Source organism: Agelaius tricolor, unplaced genomic scaffold (assembly GCF_023055355.1).
Source record: "Agelaius tricolor isolate 1412-34295 unplaced genomic scaffold, bAgeTri1.0.p SCAF_10, whole genome shotgun sequence".
Lineage (NCBI taxonomy): Eukaryota > Metazoa > Chordata > Aves > Passeriformes > Icteridae > Agelaius > Agelaius tricolor.
Window position 1 is genome coordinate 16,642,682 of NW_027269270.1, and position 13,987 is coordinate 16,656,668.

General features: G+C 37.3%; 1 protein-coding gene across 4 annotated transcripts in view; it reads right to left on the bottom strand.

Moving 5' to 3' along the window:
• The window catches only part of UBR3 (ubiquitin protein ligase E3 component n-recognin 3), a 97,466-nt gene that overhangs the window by 63,975 nt on the left and 19,504 nt on the right, over positions 1-13,987 (bottom strand). For all 4 annotated transcript variants that reach the window (XM_071434942.1, XM_071434941.1, XM_071434940.1 and 1 more), the window contains exons 7-13: positions 12,617-12,747; positions 7,159-7,387; positions 4,975-5,154; positions 4,105-4,238; positions 1,888-1,974; positions 1,373-1,438; positions 1,195-1,284 (exon numbers count right to left, since the gene is read on the bottom strand). In XM_071434942.1, coding sequence (XP_071291043.1) covers positions 1,195-1,284; positions 1,373-1,438; positions 1,888-1,974; positions 4,105-4,238; positions 4,975-5,154; positions 7,159-7,387; positions 12,617-12,747 — 917 coding nt within the window. The remainder of the gene's footprint in view (positions 1-1,194; positions 1,285-1,372; positions 1,439-1,887; positions 1,975-4,104; positions 4,239-4,974; positions 5,155-7,158; positions 7,388-12,616; positions 12,748-13,987) is intronic.

The following is a 13,987-nucleotide window of genomic DNA, read 5'->3' on the forward strand; positions in this document are numbered from 1 at the left end:
ACTCTCTTTCAGCTTAAAGCCATTCCCCCTTGTCCTGTCACTACATGTCATTGTAAGAAGTCCCCCTGGGGCTCTCCTGGAGAGTCACAGAACAGTTTTGGTGGGAAGGGGCCTTTAAAGGTCATCTAGTCCAATCCCCCTGCAATCATCAGGGGCATCTTCAACTAGGTCAGGTTATTCAGAGCCCCACCCAATCTAACCTGGGATGTTCTCAGGGATGGGGCATCTACCACTTCCATGGACAACCTGCTCCAGTGTTGTACCACCCTCGTAGCAAAAAAGGTACTACAGGTCATCTAAACCAAGCCTACTTCACTTTAAACACACTAATCTTGTTCTATTGCAACAGGCCCTGCTAAAAAGTTTGCCCCCAGCTCTCTTGTAGGCCCCTGTAGAAGGCTACTCTAAGGTCTCCCCAGAGCCTTCTCTTCTCCAGAGTGAACGACAATTCTCTCAGTCTGTCTTCATAACAGAGGTGCTCCAGCCCTCTCATCATTTTATTCACTATCATTACACATAGACATGCATACATACTACAATTTTATCGACTTTTTTATACTAATTGACTTCTGGAGAGTAAGAGATATAAAGATCCACTGCAAGTTTATGAAACAGATACCATACTTTCATATAAGAATGTATTTCAGACAATGAAAGTAATCAAAGACAAATGATGTGATTTATACATGTAGTTATTCCTTAAAATCTTGAAACCAACTCAAAATGAAGGTACTGTGGTACCAAAATGAACCAAAAATTAAGGCATCACGATTAAAAAGGGATTAGATCTAAAAGCAGTGATTACAAATACTTCTCACTGCCACTTATGCACAAGTCCAAATTTGCAAATAAAAATGTTGTGCATCCATTCTGGAACTCACTCTCAATTTAAAATACAAAAGATTTGGGTTTCTTGTCAAACTGCACTCCATTCTGTTCACTTTACAATTCTATGTTTCCAGAGGATCGGTCCATCCTACCATTTTTGAAGAGCTGTAGTGAATACTATTATTATGTGCTTCTCAGAGTATGATAACTAATGCCCCATTTTAATTTTGGAAAGAGGAGGGGAAAAAAAAAAGATGTTACCCTAACTACTTAGTATATTGTAGTTATTATTGTCACATAGGGCTTATTTTTACATTCCACAATTAAGACATACTTCCTATTGTTAAGTTAGAAGTCTGCCCGTACCTGAATCTGAAGTGGGTGAATCATGAGTTTCATCAGCATCTCCTGATCTGGCAGGATGGTATCCAGATCTAGTTCTTGGCATTTAACAGCCTAGAAACAAAAGCAAGCATATGCTGTGTTGAATGATTACATTCCACAGGGAATTTCCATCTTCTGTGAAACTACAACACATGCTTACCTTACTTAAAAACATGGCGAAGTAACGGTGCAGTGGCAAATGAAAAGTAACTTGGTTAGGTGCTGGCTGAAAGTAAAATAAAGGTATTTAATATAATATATTGGACAAAACAAACATACAAATATCTTTGGCACAACCACCAAGGGCAGTATTTTACATGTCTTCATTTGATAGACTTACTTTTTCAGTAACACAGCAGTTATTTCATTCCCCTGTCTTTCTGATTATTCAGAAGTTTCCCTCAGACAGGGAAAGCACTGCTTTTAAAAACTCACAGCTTAAGCTTGCACCAGCAAATCTAAATCACCAAGACTACAGGAAAAAAAGGGTCCTAGGACATAACATTTTAAGTATTAACTACAATCTCTAATTTCAGCAAGGCAATCCTTTTTTGAGCACTACCTTGAATGGTCACTTAAATTAAGGGGAGGGGGCTGGGTGTAGGGAGCGTTATCACCTTTTAAATTTAATCAGATTTTCACAGTGCTTTGCTTAAATTCACTAAGGATATTTACCTCATCTACAAAGTTGATGGCATCAAACCAGTCTTGAAGTGCTTCAAGGCAGTATCTGACAACATTGCGTGTGTATTCTTGTGTTTCCTGCAGTTAAGAGAAACCAGTACACTTATATGAGCCAAAAAAATTTTAAGTGCCATTGTTTCCCTACTACAAATAAAACAATTATTTCAATAATATTTTTACAGTACACAGAATCACTGAGGTTGGAAAAGACCTCCAAGATCATTGACTGAACAATACGTTATTGACTAAACCACAGCACTAAGTGCCAGGTCCAGTTGTTTCTTGAACACTTTCAGGGATTGGGACTCCACTCCTGGATAGCCCAATCCAAAGCTTAACCACTCTTTTCATGAGGAAATTCTTCCTGTTGCCCAACCTGAATCTCCTCTGCTGCAGCTTGATGCCATTTTCTCTTGTCCTGTTGCTGGTTACCTGTAAGAAGAGGCAAACTCCCACCTGGCTATACCCTCCTAACAGGGTACTACAGAGAATTGTAAGGTCACCTCTGAGCCTTCTCTTCTCCAGGCTGAACAACCCCAGCTCCCTCAGCTGCTCCTCATAGGACTCACTCTCTAGGTGGTCCCAGTGCCTACTGTTGCTTAATTTATCCATTTACTTCTACTGTAGTTAATGGCCTATAAGTTCTATCTACTTAGAAGGTCCTTACAGTTGGCTAACACAAGATACCCTAAATGATATGAGACCACAATACTGCATGGATGTCAATGGTAAGCAAACCTTGTTATGATTGTATGATATAACTGTAAGAATGCCATAAAACTACACTATATTTCAGGTTAAATCATGTTTCAGGGCTAGAGCTGTACATTGCCTTCCAGGAGAGAAGCAGTTGTGTGCAAGAAGAAAAAGCAGAAAAGAAGCTAAACCAAATTGCTCTGTGATCAGCAGAACTTGCAAAGCCTACTTTCTTAACAGATTTTTCCTTTAATCTTCACTTCTCCCTAAACACAGACTCCAGACTTGCCTCACACTCTCAGAATATCCAATGACACACTTCTCATGCAAAAGGCAGCAGTGTTCAGGCCGGCCAAAAGTTGTGCAAGTGGCAGCTATTTCAGTCAGGCACCTTTTCACATCAGGAAATACAACAGCCACACTCCCATCCTGTTACTCCACACTCTATGAAGGACAGGCTCTGCTGGCTTTCCCTATCCTGTGAGACATGAGCTTCCAACCCTCCAGGTTTCATAAGTACAACAACTAAGCTATGAAATTTCTTTAACATTTTCAGATTTATTGATAATAACCAAAAGGTTCAAACATGTGGCTGAAGACATGACTGACAAGACAACTGATGGAGGAGCATGGCCTTAAAAAAAAGACCATCCCATAACTAAGGAAAAATGAAAGGAGCACTTCAAACAGCCAGAAGCTGTAATTCGGTTTTCAAAAACCAATGTAGACTCATAAATTGATAAATTCATAATGTATCAGTGTAATTTACATCACAGAAAGGCTTTCACAACTGCCTGATTCAAACTGTTCTAAAATCACATGGACTGCTTGCACGGTTTCTCAGTGTGCAGTTCAATCCAGTCAGTACTGTCTCACTGACACTATTAATTATCTTAATAAGCTAATTTCGAATACAAGTATTTATTTCACAGAAAAACAGTAAAAAGTATTTTTCATATGTTAAATATTCCTAAAAGCGAATGGATTCTATTTTTGCTGTAACTTAATATAATTTACAGTCTAGCAAATAGCAACAAGTCTTTGCTCTAGTTTGGAGACCATTTGATGTCAGAACCAAAGAGGTTTTCACCTCAAATTGATAGGAGAACCACACAAACCCATAAATTACTCCATCTCCCATCATAATGAAGTGTCTATTCACAGACACAGCCAACATTAGAATCACATTAGGATGACTTATGTATCTCCATTCCCACTGAACAAAGGCAGAATGACTCAGAGACATTTATCAAGTTCTTCATTAGATTTGAAGTTATTCCATATGTACACTCATATGAAATGACTGCAGACATCCTGAACTTGTAGTCCCAGTACTGGAGACAATAAATTATGTACAAGCATGAATTCTACACTCACTATACACAGAATCCGAGTTGATTGGAGTTTTGTGTTATTTAAATAGACAAAGACAGCCAAACCAAAGTCTTTTCAAAACACAAAAGACAGTCTTTTCAAGATTGAGCATTCTAGAATAAGTCATGTTAGCCTTACCCTAACTTTGCAGTGTGACAGCAGACCCCACATTGGCTGGGCACAGGCCTCCAGCTCAGCAGCAAAGGCAGCATAGTATGTCTGCGACTCAAACTCCACGTGCTCATTCAGCTCCCGTTTATTTAAATTCATACCTTCAAAGATTTAAGCAGAGTTATACAACCCAAGATTTAACTAGGGATAAATGGAATGCAGTCTTTTTAGTACTATGCATTTACACACCTCGAAAAACAACTCCACTAAGTGTAAGCCAATTCCTATTACAAACACTATTTTATCTAGTGGAAGAATCTGATAAAACAAAGTTTGAACAGAAATATACCAGAAAAGACAAAAACCTGGCTAATAACTGCAGTCCTTGCTGTTCAGGGAACATGAACTTCTACTTTGAATGTTACTCAGTCAATTAGAACATCCGAATGCTGGTCGTCTTTCTAAGCAAAACATTTATCAGCATTGAGATACACTACCTTAAAATATTTTTTTATATAATCAAAAGCAACACTTAGAAGAAGATCCAGATATATGAGATTAATTTCCTGTATATTTAAATTTTGAACTTCACCAGTAAAACAGTTTGGTTTACAGTTGTGATCTGTACTTTAAGTATAACCTCAGAATTCTTGCACCATAGATCTCAGTCGACTAAGTGTGATGTGACTGCTCTTCAACTACTTCACACAAGAAAAAGATCCATTAGATAATTTTTGTAACCTGTTTTCTAGAATATACTGTACTCTTCAAGAAATACAGTCTTGGGGGAATACTAATAGATTAAATATATACATACAGAACTGTAGGGATTGCGCTACAGTGAACATTAACTGTCTTAATGTCCTTGTATTAGTACTGATCATAAAAGTCACATACCTTGAAAAAATGAAACAAAATTCATCCATGTTACCAAAAGACCATGATCTTCCAAAAACTTCTTTGCCACACTTTGGTGTGAAAGTATGTTTATAAAATCACTAACCAGGGGCCAGTAAGTGTTATTCTTCAGTAGTGCTTCCCCACAATTCACCACAACATGTAAACTATTCTCTTCATCTAGATTTAAAAAAGAAAAAAACAAAACGAGAACACAAAGTAATTTCTTTCATTTCTTAATAAAGTTACAAAAGAATGCAAAAATATCGATTAGGATGTACTGTAATGCTGGGGTCAGACACACACAGAGAAAACTGCAGAAAACTAAAATGGTTCTTTCACGTACCTGAAGCTGTTTTTTCATCATGGACTAGCCTACACAGATGCCACTCAGCAAGAGTCACTTAAACTTTGAACAATATCACAACCTCTGGAAAGTAGCATGTTAGGAAAACCATCACAGCTATGGCTCTTCCAATATTTCTAATTATTAAAAAAACAAATAATACAATTCCTATTACAGACACCTGCATTCTACTTTGAATTTGACATAACCCCAGTGAGCAAGGTACCTTACAGCATTCAAGAACATATCTGGAGATCAAAACCTACACTGGCATGTTGAGTCTGAAAAGAGCAGAGCAAAACATTTCCACTCTGAATTTGGGACAGAGAGGGTTTATGCAGCCTGCCCAACACTGGGGCAGGATAAGGTTCCTAGAAGAGGAGGATGAGAAATCAAAGCCTGGGGGTGTTTCTTTCTCTCCCACCCCAAATCACAGAAGTTCCATCCTCTACATCTGCCAAATAAATCTCTTTGTTTCCTTTTCATAAGAGGGACTCCTAGAAAGATCAGAATGGAAACAGAATTGGTTCTGGATTCACGATCCAAGTGAAACAACTTCCAGTACCCATGTCAGTTAATACTCTATTTCAACAGAAAGAAGAACAGAAGAAAAGACACTTACTAAGAGACTCCAGTCTCTGGATGATGAGGTAAACCTGTATGTAGAGTGGTTCTCTTTGGCCTGTCCAGTACAGCCTTTTTCTGCTGTATTGAAATTCTGACCCATTACAGAACCCTACCACCATGCTAGCAACATCCCATACTGACCAAAAAGTAACATTCAAAAGATGCTTAGAAAGAGTTTTAAATTACATTCCACCAATATGGCATTTATTTAGCAAAAATCACCTGATATACAAACTATTAAATATTCAGCATTTTCCTGAATAAAGGAAGTCCTTTATTCAGGAAAGCAGTCTATGTAGGGCAACAGAAACATTTTTCATATTGAAGTGCTGCTGAATGAGGGCACTCTTGATAGCTAGATGAGTGAGGATTTCCCACTTCTGCACAGATATTTTGGTTTAGCTATACACAGACTGGACTCTGAGACAAGAATACTTTGGGGAAAAAAAAATACAATCTCATGCCTAAGTTTGTGATACTTATTTAGCAGCAGCACTCAGCCTGTCTAGGGGGTACTTTCAGATTCAAACTAGGATGAAGAAGGCTGAGGTCTCCAGTCTGTTAGGCACATAAGAGTGTGACTATCAGACATCAGAAAGATTCAATTGTGCCATTTTCATATAAGGACAGGTAAAACAAGGAGGGTGAAAATAGAACAGCTGTTTTCACTGAAGAAGTTTTACAGTCTACAATAGCTCAAATTCAAACTGCCACTTTGTCAAACAAAAGGTTGATAAAATTGCTATATTGACAAACTATTGAATTATTCTCCTCTAATTATATCAAGGCAATCACAAGTTTTAAAAATTAAAACAATTTTAAATACTGCAAATATTTTCAAAGAATTTCAAAAGCTATTTTTTTAATTCATACAGGTCTCAATTTGTGTATATAATTTTTCATTCAAACAGTTGCTTATGCACTTCACACAACAAATTAACTAGTAAGTAATAACCTGCATTCTAAATCATGTAACATTCCTAAAAAAAAACCCATACAAACCAAAGGATAAGACATTAGTATCACTCCTGATAACTACCTTTATATTCCCAGGGAATTTTGAGATCTTCCTCTACCATATATTGCTAGATCCTGTACATTTTTGGAAAGGCATCAGTGGGGTGGATTGATCACCAAAGAAAGATTAAATTTCCTCTATAATCAATTTATTATTCATGGAAAGAAACAAACAAACAAACAACTGAACCTACCTTGCAATTCACTTTTAATAAGGCAACTTTCCATCATGTACAACAGAACAGTGACCATAATATCCAGCAGTTGGCATTCTTCTGTTACTTGGCGTGCTAGTTCTTCATTGCTGAACAGCTGAACACTGATATGCACAATTCTATTAGACATGGTGTCTGATTCATGGCTTTTCTTCAGTGTTTTCATAATAAAAGCATAGTGCTGAACAAATGTTTTTGTAAAAGCAATCTGCAAATTATAAAGAAATGTTGACATTAATAAGCATCATACAAAACTTACCTTTCTTTCATTATAAAATATTCCTTTATGAATGTACAATCAACATACCCAGGGAAACACTAGTTGCTATGACAAACCAAAAGTGATGACTGTTTTCTAGAAACAGACCAAATGAAAAGACCTATTTATAGGAAGGGGTATCTTAGGCTGCTAATTTTATTGCCTCTCCCCAGAATCTAATCTTCTCATTCTATACTTCCCAGACTAAAGAAAGCCAACCCAGAAATGTTCAAACAAGAATATAATGTCTCAGCATGCCTGTGAAAGTAGTAAAGTTCTAACAATTATTTTATCCTAAATTTGTACATCCTACAACAGGATGTCCTAAAATGATACACTGTGAACAATTATTTTAGTAGTGCCTTATAAAGCTGCCTCATCACTTGCAGCCATCTAACCACGAAATAAGGTTTTCATTTATTTTCAAGCAAGACATTTCTACACTGATTTTCATTTCTACTGTCATAGCATCCTATACTTTTTAAATAAACCTCTAGTGTTTTTTCCTCAATAACTAAATTAATATGCAGCTTTGTTATTCTTCACAGAACTGTTAGGGGTTTTTTTTAACCAGATCAGTATTTAAATGTATTGTACATATATAAATATATATAAATATCTTAGTATAGTTCTATGTTCCACTCCATTAGCCTAAAATGCATGATAAATCAACCTTTTCACTGCACATCAATGACATATCTGCTAGCTTTGAAATCACTTCTCACTTAGTACTTTAGGTTCTGAATTAGCACCATCTGGACTTGCTTGGCTTAGTAAGAAGACAAGCTGTGTAGTGATAAAAATCCAAAGTCTAAAAATCCCTTGCCTATTCCTTCTGGAAGTATTAACCTTTCATAAGCATAGAATTAGAAATTTTAAAATCACCCTCAGCAGCCATGCTTTCACCAGACTGTATACAGATCACTACTTTATTTGATCTGCCTTAGAGTCAGTGCTCTCATATTTTTATTATGGCACTACCATGTTATTATCACCCCAGAAGTACTTCCAAAATCATGATGACATAATTCTGCTGTTAGGTACAGAAACTGGTTCTCCCAGCAAATACCCCTAAAGAAAAAGTTGCTGATGCAAGAAACTGAACCAAGGTGAGAATGGGGACATCACTGCAGGAAACACTGCAAGAATACTTAACTTGCCTTCCTATACCTGGCCCACAGTGATGGAAACCTGTATAATAACTGAAAGTATGTTCCACACACAGCACCCAACAATGGTAACTGTTCTCACCTAGAGCGTTTTTGGCACAACATATTCTCAATATTTGAGCAAAGTTAATACAATATCATTCTGGTATTACAGATATTCCCATCACATAATTTCCTTTAAGTTAAAGGCCTGAAACAATTTTCATGACTGGCATTAGCACCTATCATCAAGACATTCACACTAATGTTAATTACACCCTAATTCACATTAAGCCTCAGACAGAAAATATGTAGCAGGTATTTTAAGAAGTTAGTGTATTAACGCTGCTGGTAAAAGAGTATACTTTATTTGTGTATTACTTCTTCACACTGTATTATGTTTAAATAGGATTTTTGGGTTCTGAGATGAAGAAACTATGTTTCACTTGTTTTACACAGCATGCTCAATTCAAGTTGACTGCAAAAACAAGGTCCTTCTCTAAGGACAAATTTTGGAATTTTTTTCTTTAGTTTACATTGGCATGCATCAAAATTTTTTGTGCCTCACTCGTTTACCATAATGAACTTCTGAAAGTACTGTAAATTTGCTCTCACTACAGTATAATAGTAGAGACTCTGGAAAACACTTAACTAAAGGAAAGACAGAAGCTTTACTCCTACATTCACTTGCAAGTTAAACAAACAAATCCAACCCTTTCCAATTTTGAGAGGCAGAAACCAAACTCATTCCAAAAGTTAAGAAGCTGAAATACTGTGGTAAACTGCAGTCAGTACATAAAACCAGGCACAGTAGGCCAAATCAGTCCATCCACATATCCTTTCTCTCAGTGGCCAATATACACAACTAAGGAAAAATATAGAATGCAGCAAGAATGCAATTTCTGTCATAACATGTTTCCAAATACTCAGCTCCAACCTTCTGCAAGAGAGGTTCCTAAGACACACATGCTTCCTGTGCATCGAATTATCTTCACTGACTTACTCTCTATGACCTTAAGCAGCTTTTAAATTTCTACCTCTAGAAAAACAAAGTTCATTTTTTCAGCTAGCCTTTCCTCTTGGTGACCACTCAACTTCAATCCCAGAACTCTCAGGAGACTAACACCAACCCCATGCTTCAGCTAGAACTTACATCTCCCATGTTTATATTCTCAATGCTAAGATGTAAACTATTTCTGCCAGCTGAATGCTGCACTAAAATTAAGGTTCCAATAGAAAAACTGCTCTACAGAATTTGTACAACAGCATATCCAGAGGTTGGTGAAGTCCTATTGCTGTAATAGCTGCCCCAAGGGTCACTATGGGAGGTGCCTGACACAGAACAGCATTTCTGTTAATTATGTTTGTTGATTCATTATGTCCATCAGATGCTTTTGCATTTTTCAGCACAGTTTCAGCAAGGCTCTGCTCTTGGATGATTTACACTCTTCCAGCATCTTCCTGTTTACTGCCAACACATTCTTTGCCTTCTCCTTGGTCACAGGAAAGTCTCTTTCTCAGGCCTTTTATTTCTCCTCTGGTCCACACCATAACATCTTTAATTTCTTGGAAGCTTCAATAAATTTCTCTTCTGCTTTCTTTTTCTTCACTTGTAAGTCTTCCAAGCTTCAAATGTCAGAGAGTGATGGAAGGGATGCCTCAAGCCCAAATCTGTAAGGCAAAGACCACACTTTTTGTTGTGCTATCTCTCTCATTTGCCAAAGTGGGGAGAGAGGGAAGAGCTAGTTAACCCAGGGTTTTAGCCCACCCCTTTCAACACCTCTTTTCAGTACTGGGAATCCTTAAAGGGAAGTTTGTTTTCCTATTTCAAAAAAAAAAAAAGTCTGTGTAACTGAGATTGCTAGTGGTTCAGTGACTGCTACACAGGGCAGTGATAGATTCTCATATGCTTATGCTGGAGGTCAGAGATTTCAACAATTTCAAAGCATATGCAGATAGCTGGACACAGAGCACAGAGCTGCCTATCTCCCTCAGTTTACCAGGAATCCAACCTAGCAGAATTCTGCTGATTTAATGAGCTAAATCACCTCACAAAGAATCAGATAAATTGCACAACAGCAGACAGAGAAAAAATTAGAACAGTACATGTAGTGTAGATGGGATGAGTGAAAGTAGCAGAAAGCTGCGGGACCATTTGGAGCAGTTCAAATCCCTAGAGGTATTCCTGTTGTTTGAGAATGCAGTATGATTAATCAGCAAACAAGCTTTTCTTTCAAAAAAGCTAAATGGAAGCATGTAAGATAAAACATTCTTCTAACTCATCCCAAAATGTTATGTTCTCTCTTTTCCATGTAAAAGGTAGAGCCACTCCTTGTAAATTAACCACAGGCCTCATAAACATGTTTAAAATTCATGCAGCATTGACAGTTTTGCAACAAAGCAAAGGTTTCTTGCAAAAAAAGTTTACTGCCTCCCTAGTACTGCTATGTGATACATTTCCTGCTCTGAGCTTCCTCTACTACTTAAAATGCCATTTAGACGACCATGACAATTAAACACAGATTCTAAAAAACTTTTGAACCCTTGGTATTTGGGCTTCTACTAAAGCTTTAATGTAGGAATTAGCTGCTTAATGAAAAACAGTACGAAATTGGTAACCAAAAAACCAACCAACAAAACAGTTTATAAAAACCTTTCAATCTGAGCACGCTGTATTGGTGGGTGGAAAATGGACTATTTCCAGTTAAAGGTGGCAATCAGTAGAGAGACCAAATACACCATGATCTCCATTCTGAGTGAAGAAAGAAAATGAATAAAGAACGTCACTGAAGACTATGGCTCACTGTCAAAGGAAGAAAGATCCCACAATCATTAGAAGCTGATGTTATTACATGGTACAGTTGTAAGGGAAACACAGCAACACTTACCAGATTCTTCTGCATGCTGCTAGCAGCTGGGTGTTTTTACAGGCAGGAATTTAGCTGGCAATGGATCAGGAGAACTGGATGTCCATGTGTGTGTCCAAATATCAGGAAGAATTCAAGCTTCATAGCAATGGATCATCAGTTAGGAAGTCCTAATGTCTCCTCATGTATTAGCTGAATCTAAGACCAGGACGAATCTGTGCTGGTATCCCAAATCAAAGTGGTGTCTTGAGATGGACACAGTACTACTCAAGGCCCGTATCTTGGCTTTTTCTTCCTTGCAAGTAATCTTCATTCCTTTGTTTTGATGCAGCAAGGTTTTAAGAGGGCACAAATACAGTGTTGTCCCATTATAAACAGACATTTTTGAAAAAATCTGCATGCCTGGACTGCAATTTCCTCCCAGCAGGCATTGAGAAGGTCCAAAATATTTGCATGGCTCAAGGGTATGACATGATCAGAGCAAAATGTTAAGCCTGATTGCTATGTATACTAGGTCTTGGGAACATGTGGAGCAAACAACCAAACCTGGCTGCACACCAAGATTTAAAACAGGAAGATGACATCCAGTCTCCACAACTCTGGGCCAGGAGATACTTCATAGGGACAACTGCAAAACTCTGTAAGGAAGCACCTGGAAGGCTGCCAAAATTACCTAGGGTATAGCTGCAGCAAGAATACTCACACTGTAATGGCCTGTGTGGAAAAACCACTGCCTACTACAATAATTGAAATAGGAATGAAATCACTGCAATTATTCCCTAGCCATACCACATTACACAATCATACAGTGCTGATCCACATGCTTTTAGTGACAAAAAACAAATTACAAAGTAAAATAAAATGAAAGAAAATCCAACACATGCAAACATGCACTAAAGGCAAAGACAAAAAGGAAAATAAATCATCAATCCAAATTAATAGTGCTGCTCCAGATTTATCCATCTTGTTTTGTCCACATTGGTTTTCAAATACTAAACACTTAGGAACTTCTTATAAAATACTCAGAACAAGGTAAAAGATCTGCATTATTTTACTACTTATTATTAAAACATAAGCATACATGGTGTCCTGCAAGGGATAATACACACTAAGCATGTGAATATAAAAAGATACTTAGGTTTGAATTAAGTAAGGCCAAGTACCTTATAATCTTGATCTGGTAGCATGTTGAGTAAGAAAGTCACCATCTTCTGTGGAAACTCGTATTTTATTGTCCAAAATAATAGTTCTTCTAGAAAACATTTATGCTTCAAAACATCCATGATAGACTGATCTGCATAAAAAGTTGAAGCAGGGCATGTGTAATGCAGTAAGTGTTAAAACTAAGAACAATAATAGTGCTGTTGCAGTCATAAAAATTCAGGAACAAAAATTTAAGAACATCTTCGTTCATTCTGTAAATAATTTCTTTTTAAACACTGGGAAAATGAAGATCACCAATACTGCAGAGTGTCAGAGTCTGTAGCTATAAAAAGAATCTCCCAGAGAAGCCAGTGAAAGTTTTCAGTACAATTCTATCAATCTTCATTGATTGCATTGAATCACATCACCTGACTGTAACAGCTACACTGATTATAATGCATGACAGCGAATTGCACAGTATTTACACAACTACTCAACCAGGGGAAACACTGTAGAGTACTGCTTAACTGAAGTTAAAATACCAAAACAAAAAATACAATTTATGATTAAGTGATTAATTCTATTACCTAAACAACACTTTACCAAGCTCTAAGCAAAATAAATAGAAGCAATAATGTATCCTTTATTCTTACTTTCAAAGCAATACATGCACTGCTTGACCAACCACTAAGCTGTTTGCTGGGGTGTTTTTAATACAAAAATTACCATACCCAGATAATCAAGAGGCACTAACTCCTGATGGTAGCAGGAGAGACAGTCTCATCTTTCCCCTTTTCCACCCATTCATTCTGCCCCTTTGCTCATACTGATAGTAGATCCCTGTGGGGCACCTACATAGGAATCAAGTCCAGGCTCTTTCCATTTTGTCAGCTGTGTTTTCAAGCAGATCAGTTTCCTGATTGCAAAGCTGCAATCTGACCTTTGCTAGAAAAAACTACATGAAATGATCACTTGATAGAGCATAAATCATATTAACTCTGTTTTCAAAAAACTAAAATATAAAGACTCTTCATCATAGATAATCAACCTCTTGAAAAATTATGCTTTACAACTACAACAGGTGGTGTTCACTCCAGTAACATATGAGGACTAAAGAAGAAAGAAATAATAGTACTGCTTCTCTATACCTAGAAATCAATTACACCTGAGGATACATAGCTCCACACCAAATCACATATTCCAACAGGAGTGCATGAAGTGCTCCCATCTGTACACATCCAAAAACATTTGCACTGAACATCATCTGGCCTTGAAGACTCACATCTTCATTGAAGTGTGACAGCTTTAGAGGCTGCACTGGATAGCTTTGTGCCTGTTCTAGGCAAGACAGACATTTGTGCTCTTCTGAAGCAGGAATTACCTCAATTTTC